This window comes from Hemicordylus capensis, chromosome 2, assembly GCF_027244095.1.
Source record: "Hemicordylus capensis ecotype Gifberg chromosome 2, rHemCap1.1.pri, whole genome shotgun sequence".
Lineage (NCBI taxonomy): Eukaryota > Metazoa > Chordata > Lepidosauria > Squamata > Cordylidae > Hemicordylus > Hemicordylus capensis.
In genome coordinates, this window is record NC_069658.1 from 230,545,130 (window position 1) to 230,558,988 (window position 13,859).

General features: G+C 47.2%; 1 protein-coding gene across 2 annotated transcripts in view; it reads right to left on the reverse strand.

The window, feature by feature from the left end:
* Positions 1-13,859, reverse strand: part of LOC128342307 (major histocompatibility complex class I-related gene protein-like) — a 41,278-nt gene that overhangs the window by 11,507 nt on the left and 15,912 nt on the right. The window contains exons 4-6 of one of the 2 annotated variants that reach the window (XM_053289486.1): positions 11,961-12,245; positions 4,015-4,056; positions 1,578-1,664 (exon numbers count right to left, since the gene is read on the reverse strand). In XM_053289486.1, the coding sequence (XP_053145461.1) occupies positions 1,578-1,664; positions 4,015-4,056; positions 11,961-12,245 (414 nt within the window). The remainder of the gene's footprint in view (positions 1-1,577; positions 1,665-4,014; positions 4,057-11,960; positions 12,246-13,859) is intronic. The other variant, XM_053289487.1, reaches the window with a different exon arrangement.

The window sequence follows — 13,859 nt, forward strand, 5'->3', positions numbered from 1 at the left end:
TCAAAATTTGAATACACACAGGCGCTCACGCACACACAGAGACACATAAAAGGGCTTGCATTTTGAAAGCCTATGGATGTCATCTCTCTGTGACTCAAGGCTTTCCTTCACTCTATGAGGTCTAGTTCCTTATGCTTTCTGGGTGAGGTCTGGAACCTATCTGTGAAAACACTATGACGCTCTTCTTATGGTTAGCCAAAACCAGGCTAAAAAAGCCAAGCGCAGTCTTGGCTGATCGTAAGAACGGCCAGAATTGCGCCCGATTCCGGTAGCACTTCGGCGGCCAACCGGCCATGCCAGCCACCCTCTTCAATGGGCTTAAGGGAGCTAGCACTCCCTTGGCCCCATTTTTTAAACATCTGTGGGGTTCCCGGCCGGTGTCAGTGGAATCCCCATAATGCACTGTGCACTTGCATGGTGCATTATGGGAGTTCTGGGGGACTCCATGCTGCCTGAGGCGGCTGTACATCTAGGCGCATGATCTCCATGCCCAGACCAACAGCGAGGATCGTCTGTGGGGGAGGTAAGCTTTCTTAAGCTTCCTCCCTTGCACCTTCAAGCACTTTCTCACCGATTGTGGGGAAGGGCTCTGTGTCGCTACCTTTTGTGGTTTGGTCTGGGAGTTTCATGTTAGTGAATGAGTGAGGCCAAAGCAGTTTTATATTATAGACCCAGGAAAAGCTTGCAGTGTTCATGCTGGCCTCCAGGGGGCATCTGTGACCACAGTCACAGCTTTTTAAGCTTTTTAACTTCGTAACTTTTTAAATTTTGGATTATTTATCGATTGTTTTAAACTGTTTTTAGTATTAATTGATTTTTTTGTTTTTGTTTGTTGTGAACCGCCCTGAGACCTTGGGTTGGGGCAGTATAAAAATGTGCTAAATAAATAAATAATAAATAATAATAGTCTTCATATAGCTGAATGAGGTCTCATTCCCCATTGTTACCAATGGGAGAGTTTGTCCAGTTTTCCAGGGAAATTAATGCATGTTTCCGGGGCTTGGGATTGTTTAATGTTTATATTTATTTATTTATTGGTAGTCTGGGTGAGGCCTGGAACCTACCTGTAAAAATAGCATCTCTGTATCTTTTGTAATTTGGTCTGGGAGTTTCACGTCAGTGAGTGAGGCTAAAGCACCTTAATCTAAATCTATATCTAAATCTGCATACAAATTCTGTAAGCCAACAGCCTGTGGTTTGAGATGAGAGTTAAAATGCTTTAATTTTCACTTGTGCTCTAAAAAACCCCCATGGAAATTGCAAGTTAAGGTGCCCATCTTAACCTGCCCCACAGGAGCTCTAGATTTTGTACAGTCTCATATATTATGCTGGCTTTAGAAATGAGGCTCCATGCAGCCACACTTTGTTTTGGTATTTCAGACTGGGGAGGCCTGTAGCCAAACATAAATTCAACAGGTGCAGCTTCCCAAGTAGAATTTATAACTGTTATTAATAGAGGTTGGGATCATGGGTTCTACCATATTTTGGGATTTCAGGTGTTAATGCCAGAACATTGTCAGTAGGAACCTGCCACAAAATATCACACACACAGAGCCCAACAAACGTATTTAACTTACTGATGTATAAGATGAACATAGGCATCAGCAGCAAAATACTTGCAGCTGAGAGGACATATGTAATACGGAGCCAGTTGAATATCCAGGCTGAAATAGTTAAAAACATTAAGAACAACTATAAAAAAGTTCTTTAAATACAAGAAGAAACCAGTCAAAAAGGCAGTTGGACCGCTGGATGACATGACATGCTAAAGGAGGATAAGGAGATAGCAGAGAAGTAGTATACATTATTTGCATCTGTCTTCACTACTGAAGATGTAGGGCAGACACCTGTGAAATGGCCTCTTCAGGAAGGGATTATGAAGAATTGAGGCAAATAGATGGAACAAGAGATGACATCATAGGTCTTATTGACAATTTTTGCTGCATTCTTAACAAAAATATGTAACGTCCCTAAAATCACCTTTTGTACCTGAAGACTGGAAAGCAGCCAATGTAACTCAAATTTTCAAAAAAGGAAATTTTCAAAAAGGTTAAGGCCAGCTAGTTTAATATCCAGACCACCTGGAAACCCCCAGAGGACACCCCGGACGATGTGCCACCTCCCTCCCACAAGCTGAGACCGGGTTCCCCCGCTCTCCTGGCTTGGACCCTATCCTGGACTCTGTCCAGATTCAAATACGCGTGGAACCGAAGGATTGCTTTTGCTTTTGTAAACAATATGTTAAACATTCTCTAATAAAAGTCAATCTGTTCCAGGAAAATTGATAGAAAGCATTATTAGAGAGCAAACTATCAAACATGTAGAAGAGGAACCCTTGCTGAGAAAGATGTAACACAGCTCCTGCAAGGGTAACATAGGAAACATAGGAAACTGCCATATACTGAGTCAGACCATTGGTCTATCTAGCTCACTATTGTCTTCACAGACTGGCAGCGGCTTCTCCAAGGTTGCAGGCAGGAATCTCTCTCAGCCCTATCTTGGAGAAGCCAGGGAGGGAACTTAGCAATAGCAATAGCAATAGCACTTACATTTATATACCGCTCTATAGCCGGAGCTCTCTAAGCGGTTTACAATGATTTAGCATATTGCCCCCAACATTCTGGGTACTCATTTTACCGACCTCGGAAGGATGGAAGGCTGAGTCAACCTTGAGCCCCTGGTCAGGATCGAACTTGTAACCTTCTGGTTACAGGGCAGCAGTTTTACCACTGCGCCACCAGGGGCTCATGGTATTTAAAAGAACATCTTCTTCACCACAAGCCCCATCACCTGCTGAGATCATCTGGAGAAGTTTGTCTAGGTTGCCACTGGCTTGTCTGGTGGCTACTCAGGGATGGGCCTTCTCCCTTACCACCCCTGGGCTTTGGAATGTGTTCCCTGTTGAAATAAGAGCCTCCCCATCTCTGGCAACTTTTAAAAAGGCAAAAAGGACACATTTGTTCACCCAAACTTTTAATTAGATTTATAGGTTTTAATACTTTTAATGCAAGTTTTAAATTATTTTAATCTTTTAACCTTGTTTAATTTGTATTGTTTTTTTGTACACTACCCAGACACTCAGGTTTTGGCTGGTATATAAATATGTTAAATAAATAACTAAATAAATAATAAATATATGTGGGACTGTATGAGATATTTACAGATTATATGGTCTGGAAGTTTACTACTACTACAAATATTTACATAACACTTTTCAACTAAAGTTCCTTGAGTTAAGATGGGCAGCTTAATGTGCCATTTTTACACTTTTTAAGTCAAAATGGAAACCTTCTGCTCTTCCCAGAGCGGCTCCATCCCCTGAGGGGAATATCTTGCAGTGCTCACACTTCTAGTCTCCCATTCATATGCAACCAGGGCAGACCCTGCTTAGCTAAGGGGACAAGTCATGCTTGCTAGCACGAGACCAGCTCTCCTCCACTGGTCTCATTCACTTCCTAGACTTTTTTGAAGGTGTCAGCAAGCATATAGATAGCAGTGATCCAGTAGAGATTGAGCCCTTTCTTATGATTGCGTGAGAGGGCTAGCTGGCAGGGGGTGGGGAAAGCTGCAAAAGCCCTCCTTCCCTGCAGACGGTCTCCGAGAACTGTCTGGACACATGGATCACCTGCCCAGATGGACTGCTGCTGCAGTGTGGACCTGTTGTTCCAGCCCCCGGAAATCCCACAATGCATCACATGTGTGCACAGTACATTGTGGGGATTCCCCCAGGGATGATTGAGTGTCTGTCAATGTTTCAGTGCCGACTGAAAGCAGCCGATGCTGACACACAGTCAATTAAACGGGGTTAAGGGAGAGCCTGGCTTCTTAGATGGATTTGCCCCCGAGGAACCTCCGGGAGCCGAACGCCTCCCAGCAGTTCCCACAGGCAGCCAAACCCGGGCTTAGCTGCCCTAGCCTGGTCATGGCTGCTCATGAGAACAGCCTCGTGGCAGACATGGATTTTCAATAAACTTTTGACAAAGTCCCCCAGTAAAGTCTCTCGAGCAAACTTACCAGCTGCAGGATGAGGTGACAGGTTCTCTTGTAGCCTGGCAACTGGTGGAAGAACAGAAAACAAAGAGTAGGAATAAATGAACAGTTTTCTCAGTGAAGGGATGTGCAAAGCAGGGTCCCCCAAAGATCTGTACTTTGCAACTTGTTCATAAATGATCTGGAACTAGGGGCGAGCAGTGAGGTGGCCAAGTCTGATGATGATACCAACTTATTCAGGGTGGTAAAGAAAACAAGAACGCAAGAAGCTGCTGCCAGTCTGTGAAGACAATACTGTGCTAGATAGACCAATGGTCTGACTCAGTATATGGCAGCTTCCTATGTTCCTATGAACAGCCCTGCTGGATCAGGCAGGATTGTAAAGAGCTCCAAAAGGGCCTCTCCTAGTTAAGTGAATGGGCTTTGAAATTTGAAAGTGATGTCCATTGTGATGCAAAAAAGTTTTACATTGGGGCAAAAAAATTTCCATCTCCACATACACACTGATGGGATCTGAGCTGGCAGAGGCCAACCAGAAAAAGGATCTTGAAGTTGTGATGGACAGCACACTGAAAATGTAGACCCAGTGTCTGGCAGAGGTAAAGACGGCTATGCTAGGGATCATTAGGAAAGGGAATAAAAAGAAAACTGCCAGTATAGTCATGGCCTTATATAAATCTATAGAGTGACCGTACTTGCAATATCATGTACAGCTCTGGTCACCACACTTTAAAATGGCTATTTTAGAGCTTTTAAAAGGTGCAGAAAAGGGCAACCAAAATGATTAGGGGGCCTGGATTGGCTCCTCTATGAGGAAAGAAGATACAACATTTGGACATCTTTAGTTTAGAAAGGATGTGGATAAGTGGGGGCATGATAAGGGGGTATAAAATTATGCAGCATGTGGATCTCTCATAGTATGAGAACCCGGTGTTAAAGCGAACTATGAATGTAAAGGTTTATTTATTTAATTTTTATTTGTCTGCTACAGATTTATACCACCTTTCTGCCTTGACAAAGGCACACAAAGTGGTTTACAATATTAAAAGAAGCAAATTACAGAGGATTAAGAAAACATCTCAGGCTGTTGGTCTTTTCAAGAGCTGAGGACAAGAGACCCCTGGCCTGGGTGCATACTTTCTTGCCTTCCTCTCAGGGCACACTGGTCTGTCAGTATTCCAAACAACCGTACTCAGTTGTGTGGAATTCAGTGACGCTAAATGCTAGGAGATCCAGGATGGATAGAAGGAAGTACTTATAGAATTCACTACCACCAGATGAGGCAATGATCACAATTCTAGACAGTTTGTAAAATATTAGACATATTCATGGAGGATATGGCTATCAGCAGCTACTGGCCTTGGTAGCTTTATATTTCCATTAAGATTAGATATACAGTAATCATGGAGAACAGGCTTCTCAGATGCACCTAGTTGGCTGAAGCTGGACTAGATGGGTCTTTGACCTGATCCAGCACGGCTATCCTTATGTTTTTAAATGAAACTGGATGAACACAAGTCTACTCAGACTGGTAGTAGCATCCCAGAGATTCAGACAGAGATTCTGAGACACTTTTAATGAAACTGATCCAGGCAGCGCTATTCACTGTTTCCATGCAAGGGGTGTTCTTGTTGGGAATTCTCTCTGGTAGAGAAACCCTTTTTCATTATAGCAGAGTGCACAGAGGCACAACACAGCGGATTTGGTTAGGCATGCGTGTATGCTGAGAGTAAAGTAACTTGGAGTCAGTTCATAGTTTCAAATCAATATATATGGCATTTATTAAAGAACTCCATTCTAGATAGGAAAGTGAGGAGTTAGGATCTCTACTCTAGCTAGCTAGTTGGATGAAGATGGATTCTGCATCTCTGCACACATGGTGCAGGGAGAGGAGCTTGCTTGCATGTTGCAAGGTAGTAGGAACAGGAAGAGAAGGGGAGAGAGGAAGTGGCTGGAAGGAAGGAAGTCCCCTGAGAGCAGCAATCTACATTCCAAAGGGATAGTGTCAGAGCAGTAGAGAAGGGATGACCAATGTCTTGACCCTCTAGCCCTCTGACTCACTAGTCTGTCCTCCTATGTCACTGAGACAAGAGACAGGGCAAAGTCCTTCACTTCCAACAGTTCTCCCCTGAGCCACATAGCTTTGTCATTCCTGCATCCCTTCCTCCTCCTGGAGGCCCACCAGAGGCCCAAGATTCATGTTTAGTTTTAAATGGCCATTTGTGACATCATATAATCAGAGATGAAGAAATGCAGCTTCAGTTCACCAGCCACACAAAAATTTTACTCGTCAAATGATTCCTCGAGTTATGGTGGTACATGAAACAAGTTTTTTTTTAAAAAAAAATAAATGCTTCCCACAGAGCTGCAGAAACCAATTGGTCATGGGCAATCCTGCTACTTAAATTAGCTGTGTGCACTACTTTTTAACTTCAAAATATGCACAGGTTTTGGGGGGGGAAGGGTTTAGGAAAAAAATCTAAATTACACGCTTCTCACGGTGAGCTGCACATACCATTTGGTTAAGGTGGGACTCACGACCACATCCCATCTCCACAGGGGCGAGGGACCCATTAGGATGGTACACCCGAGAAAGTTATTGGATCCAATAGGATTCTGAGAAGCCTTGGTGGGCTTTAGTGTTGGCCCTGCAGGTGACTCTGTTGACACCCTGGTGGAGAATTGGAACAGGCAATTCACCAGGGTAGTGGACACAATCGCTCCTCAGTGTCCTCTCTGACCCGCTTCAAAACTGGGCCCTTGGTATAGAACAGGGCTGCTCAACTTCGGCCCTCCTGCAGATGTTGGCCTACAACTCCCATAATACCTGGATATTGGCCACTGTGGCTGGGGATTCTGGGAACTGTAGTTCAAGAACAGCTGGGGGGCCTAAGCTGAGCAGGCCTGGTATAGAAGAACTATGGAGGCTGAAGCGGAGAGGTAGACTCAGCTTGAATCTGACAGATTATTACATAGAGTGCATTTGAAGGTCTATGCTCAGGTGATATGTGCAGTGAAGAAGTGATTCTTTTCTGCCCGTATTGTGTCACAAGTTCACTTCCAGTGGAGTTGTTCAGGGCTGTGAGGGAGCTAGTGCATGCCTATTTCCCCTTGAATCAGTACTTGGAACCAACAGTTACACGCTGTGATGTTTTTAATGAGTTTTTTGTGGACAAAATCTCTCGGATTCAGGCTGACTTAGATTTAAACTCCACAATAGTTAACAGTGTCTGATGCTGAGGAGTCCAACAGCTCCCCTTATGTGATGACCCTGGATCAGTTTCAGTTTGTGACTCCTGAGGATGTGGACAAGTTGCTTGGAATAGTGTGGCCTACCTCTTGCCCTCTTGATCCTTGCCCAACATGGCTTATACTATTCGGTAGGGAGGCTGTTGTAGAGGGCCTGGTAGAGATCGTAAATGCTTCTCTGAGGGAGGGCAGGATGCCTCCTTGTCTCAAGGATGGAGGCAATCATTAGACCGCTTCTGAAGAAGCCTACCTTGGATCCCTCGGAGTTAAGTATCTACAGACCCGTCTCCAAACTTCTGTGGCTGGGCAAGGTGATTGAGAGGGTGGTGGTCTCCCAGCTCTGGGTGGTCTTGGAGGAAACTGATTATCTAGACCCATTTCAAACTGGCTTTTGGGTGGGCTATAGGGTGAAGACTGCCTTGGTCGGCCTGATGGATGATCTCCAACTGGGAATTGACAGAGGGAGTGTGACTCTTTTGGTCCTTTTGGATCTCTCGGCAACCTTCAATACTATTGATCATAGTATCCTTCTGTAATATCTGACGGGATTAGGGGTGGGAGGCACTGCCTTGCCAGTGGTTCTGCTCGTACCGCATGGGCAGATTTCAGATGATGTTGGACTGTTCTTCAAAAACTGAAATTTCATATGGTGTCTCTCAGGGCTCCTGATTGTCTCAGATGTTTAACATCTATATGAAGCCGCTGGAAGAGATCATCAGGAGATTTGGTGCAGAGTGTTATCAGTATGCTGAGGACACCCAAATCTATTTCTCCATCTCAACCTCATCAGGAGAAGGCATAACCTCCCTAGATGCCTGCCTGGAGGCAGTGATGGGCTGGATAAGGGATAACAAACTGAGACTGAATCCAGACAATACGGAGGTACTTATTGTGCGTGGCCAGAACTTGGGAGACGATTTTGATTTGCCAGTTCTGGATGAGGTCACACTCCCCCAGAAGGAACAGGTACACAGTCTGGGGGGTGCTTCTAGATCTGAACCTCTCCCTGGTGTCCCAGGATTGAGTGGTTGAGGTGGTGGCCAGAGGTGCTTTCTATCAGCTTTGGCTGATATGCCAGCTGCATCCGTTGCTTGAGATGAACGACCTCAGAATGGTGGTATATGTGCTGGTAACCTCCAGACTAGACTTCTGCAATATGCTCTATGTGGGTCTGCCTTTGTACATAGTCTGGAAACTGCAGTTGGTCCAGAATCTGGCAGCCAGGTTGGTCTCTGGATCATCTAGGAGAGACCATATTACTCCTGTGTTGAAAGAGCTACACTGGCAGCCGATAAATTTCCAGGCAAAATACAAGGTGTTGGTTATTACCTGTGAAGCCTTAAACAACTTTGGCCCTGGGTTTTTAAGATAACTTCTGTGCAATAAGCACCATTGCCTGTTGAGGTCTTCTGGAGAAGAACATCTACAGAAGAAGAAGAACATCTACAGTTGCCACCGGCTTGTCTGGTGGCTACTCGGGGATGGGCCTTCTCTGTTGCTGCCCCTGGGCTTTGGAATGCACTCCCTGTTGAGATAAGAGCCTCCCAATCTCTGGCAACTTTTAAAAAGGCACTGAAGACATATTTGCTCACCCAGACTTTTAATCTCTCTATATAATTCTCTTACGGCCGACCTGAAAGAGAACTACGTCCGGATGCGTCTGGATGCCTGGAACCATTGCCTGGGGAGGGAGTGGCAGTGAGGGAGGCAGGCAGAAATCGGCAGACTGGGGGGGGGGGCGGAGAATGGAGGAAGAAAGGAGGAAAGGCAGATTGGAAAGAAGAAACCGCCCCTGGTGGCGCAGTGGTAAAACTGCCACCCTGTAACCAGAAGGTTGCAAGTTCGATCCTGACCAGGGGCTCAAGGTTGACTCAGCCTTCCATCCTTCCGAGGTCGGTAAAATGAGTACCCAGAATGTTGGGGGCAATATGCTAAATCATTGTAAACCGCTTAGAGAGCTCCGGCTATAGAGCGGTATATAAATGTAAGTGCTATTGCTATTGCTATTGCTAAACCGGACAGAGAGGGTGGCGAAACAATGGAGAGAGAGAGAGAGAGAGGGAGGGGTAGTTTGTTCCGGAGGTCGAGGCCTGTGGGAGCCAGCGAGAGAAGCTGTTGCTGGACCAAGGAGCGAGGGAAAGCGGCCGAGGAAAAACTCAGGGTGGGAGGTTAGGAGGCAGTGGCAGTCCCAGCTGGGGCAAGGAGGCGGTGGTGCAGGCCTTGCACGCCCGCTGGGGTCAGGACGCAGCGGCTCCTGACTGTGGGCGGTGAGGTGGTGGTGGGGAGCGGGGAGAAGCAGGCTGGCCAGGGAGGGCGGGGAGAAGCGGGCCGGGAGAGCATCAGAGACACCCAGGGGAAGAGTCAGAGAGAAGGGGCGGAAGGGGGAGAAGAGTCAGGGAGAACTAGGGGCACATGAAGAAAGGAGGAAAGGCAGCGTCGGTGGGGGGAGGAGGAAGAAATGAGGACAGCCAGTTGGGCGAGTGGTGGTGGGGTAGAGAGCGAGTGAGAGAGTGGTGGGGGGGGGAGTGGGGGGATGCCACAGGCTCAGTGCACAACTGCACAGATGCTCTGTGCGGGGTCAGCAAACCCCCCAAAAGTAAGTAAACTACTTTACTTACTTTTACAGCTAGTTAGATATATTGTTTTAATACTTTTAATGTTGGGTTTTAAATGATTTTAATGTTAATGATTTAATATTTAAATGATTTTAATTGTAAACTGCCCAGAGATGCAAGTTTTGGGTGGTAGAGAAATATGTTTAATTAATTTCTGCATGGGTAATCAATCCTGCTACTACCTAAATGCACTACTTTTTACTCCAGAATATGCTAATCTGTTCACATGTTTAGGAAAAGAATAAAGAAAATTTAAAAAACAGGTGGATTTGGAAGAACAGGTGATCAGGGGCTAGTAGTGTACCTGGCTTCTGCGCAAGGATGAGCCCCTGCACCCTTTGAAAGGAATTAACCATTGGAAGGGTCTGCTAGTTTCACGCCCGTCCCTCCAAACTGAATCCCAATGTCAAGGACACAGCATCTGCTGACCATCACCTTGAGGAAGGAGTTCCTGCAGCGTCCCACTGTAAATAACACTGGACTGATCTCAAGTTACAAAACATTGAGCCGGGGCTGTTCATTCCATATTAGTTTCACTCCCTTTCCTAACTGCCTCCCAATGCCAAGAGCACAGCTGTGCCTATAGAATGCTGACTATCAACTCAAGGGAGGAGTTCTGTAAATAACACCACCAACCAGAGCTCAAGTTACGACTTTTCCCAGATGGTGATTTTGCTTTGGAAGGGCAGGTGTGCATGCACATATCCTCCAGATTTACATTGGAGTCCTTGCAAGCTATTGGGGAGCACTCCATACACAATTCAGGTTTTTCATTGAGCATTGGAGTTTAGTCCAATTTATGTCCGGGTTAAAAAAAATAAATCAACTTTTTGCATCAGGGCAAATCTGAATATCTGTAACGCACAGCACTTCACACCTCTTAATTGTGGTAAAGCCTGCTGTCTGTGAAAGCTCCTGCTGTCTCTGACCTCAGGTGTTTTGGAAAAGAAAGAATATAAAAAAACAAAAACAAAAACAGGCATGTTTGGAAGAACAGGAAGCCAGGGAAGAGAGAGCTTACTATGAATGCACTGGGCACTGCATTGTCCCACCCCATCCCACTAAAAAAGGAAGGAAGGGTGGAAATGGAAACAGAATGCAAAGAGCTCTCCTTTATGGAACAGCAGCAGAGCTGTTTTCAGCACTCCACTAATGTTTCATGATGAAGGCAGCGTTTCAAGCCAGAACGCTCAATTCTCTTGCAAAAAAGAAAAAGAGGAGGAGGAAAGACAAACACAGACCACAGAGAGAGCAACTGGTCTGACTGGGTGGATGGGTAGTCTGTGCCCCTTCCCCTTGATTCTCCTGTCTTGATTCTCCTGTCTGATTCTCCTGTCCCCTTGATTCTCCTGTCTGATTCTCCTGTCCCCTTGATTCTCCTATCTGATTCTCCTGTCCCCTTGATTCTCCTATCTGATTCTCCTGTCCCCTTGATTCTCCTGTCCCCTTGATTCTCCTTGATGCTGCCTGGCCACACATTTGCAGCCAGGTATTTTGACCCACCCCCCCAGACCTAAGGCTGAGAAGGGCTTCGGAGGGCACCCCCCCCCACTGTGAGGTCCCTCTTCATTTTTTAATACCTTGGGCTACTGGCTGGCCCCACAGCTGATCTGCCGCCACCGCCCTGCCGCTGCTGCCTACCCCCTGCAGGCCGCTGCTGATTTCCCCCCTTTTCACTACCGGGGTGTGTGTGAGTGGAGCAGAGCAGGCAACCCAACCTGGCAGTGGTGGCTGGTGCAGCAGATGGGCCTCATCAGCCTGTGTGCGCACAGTCGGAGTATGGAGTGTTGCATCCCATGACATCACGAGACGTGACACTCCATATTCCTACTGTGCAGCTTTCAACACCAAGGGTCACCTGCTGTACACCCAAAGCAACTATAGGTTCCCCTATAGGGAAATTATCCTCCCAGAATCTGCCCTCCCCTCCCACAAAGGAGCCCTCCCTCCCTCTCCCTGCAGTCTCTCCAGGGCCGTCCTTAGAGAGCCCTGGTGGGGTGCAGAGCAAACCAGCCAACGTGAGGCCCCCTTCCAGGTAATTCTAAAGGGGGTTAAAAGGGTGTCCCCCTACTTGCCATGCCCTAAGGAAAGCCTTGAGTCTCTCACCAGGCACCTCCCAGGCTATGGAGAGAGGCTCTGGAAGACTGAAGTGTTCCACATGGCACTGGTAGTGGTCCGTGTCGTTGGGGTCAATCTCCATGCTGAGCCAGGTGTTGTAGGTCCCGTCTGAGTTGGGTAGAATACCACTGGAGAAGGTCTCCTGCTCCCAGTCTTCCCCGTCCTTCCTCCACGTGGCCTTAATCTCTTGAGGGTAGAAGCCATAGACGCAGCAGATAAAGGTCCCTAGACCATCATGGCCCACCTTGCGTGTCACCTTCACTATCGGAGGCTCTGTGGAAATGGCACCATTGGTGTTAATGCTGGAATTTCCAGTTGGCCGTCCAGTATATTGGATATTGCAATAAATAACAGGAAGGGACCCCACATGGTTGTCCAGCAATCTATTGCACACTGGGAGCATCTCCGAGAGAGAAAAACCTCCAAAGAAGTCCATGTCCCGGCCCTTCTTGTCACAACACTGAAAATTCTCAAAGACAATAGATAGCAATGCTTTGACCTGCCCAATAGGTGCCTTCAGGGCTTGGGGTGAATATTCATGGCCTCCATGGCCAAACTATTTATTATCCATGTATTAGCTACTGGAAATTGGATCGATATTTACAGTTGTCCAGCTTAACCAATCAAGGGTTAAGTCATATTTTCCAAACCCAATCCTCTCTTCCCTCTCATGGCTTGCTGCTTCTTGCTGTTGTGTATGCGCGCGCACGCGCGCGCGCGCACACACACACACACACACAGCCACTAGGGTTGCCAACCTTGCGTTGGCTGAAATCCGGACGGTGACCCCGAGAGGGGGCCTGGGGGTGGGTGGGTGAGGGTGTGGACACCTAGGGGTGGGGCTTGTCTTTTCTTGTTTTAACTTTTAAAGCCACCGCTGAGCAGTGGTGGAGCGGGGACTGTGAGTTTCCGTGAGCCCCCCCTGCCCCATCCAGAGAGAGCAGCCATTCACATTGTTTGGGAGGTGGGAGAGCTCTCTCCACCGTCCCTGCTCCACCACCACTCAGCGGTGACTTTAAAAGTTTAAAAAAACCACAACCCTTGCCACTGACAGCTCAGACCCCATCAGTGTACATGTGAATTGGGCTTCTTCTTCTTCTTCTGCCCCAATATGCATCACTTTACTCTTGCTTACATTGAACCATTTTTGCCATTTTGCTGCCCAATGCCCAGTTTCGAGAGATCCTTTTGGAGGATTTCACTGTCCTGAATATTTTAGTGTCATCTGCAAAATTGACCACTTCACTGCTTACCTCAACTTCTAGATCATTTATGAACAGTTTAAAGACCACTGGTCCCAGTACAGATACTTGGGGGACCCCATTTCCTAATTCTCCCCATTGAGGAAACACTCAATTTATTCCTGCCCTCTGTTTCCTGTCCTTGAACCCAGAGGCGCTCTAAGCCCCGGACCTTGGGGCTCTGGCCCATGGCCTCCAAGGCCCAGGGGGGTCTCCAATGGCCAGGGAGGGACTCCTGCTGCTGCCACAACTCTCCCCCCCAACCAGGAGCCCTCCTCCCTGCCGCTGCCACGAGCTGCTGCCACGAGCCGCTGCCACAAGCCCTCCTCCCTAATATGCCAGCCGCCCATGTGTGCAGCCGGGGGTGAGGCGAGCAGGCCTCCCCCCTGCGGTGGTGGCAAAGCAGAAATGGTCGAACTTCCGGCTCAGTGGCCTCTTAGAACTGCAAGGTGCTCTGGTGCTCCTGCACAGTTCAAATACAGCATCACCAGTCCGTGCTATCTCCATGGACATCTTTTGACCCTTTCGACCAGCTTTCATGTGTTTCCTTCTGCTCAGCTCCTGGCTCTACTCTTTCCTCTTCTGGTTTATCTGAAACATTTGCACCCTCACACCTTGGGGAATTTTGCTTGCCAAACAAGATACC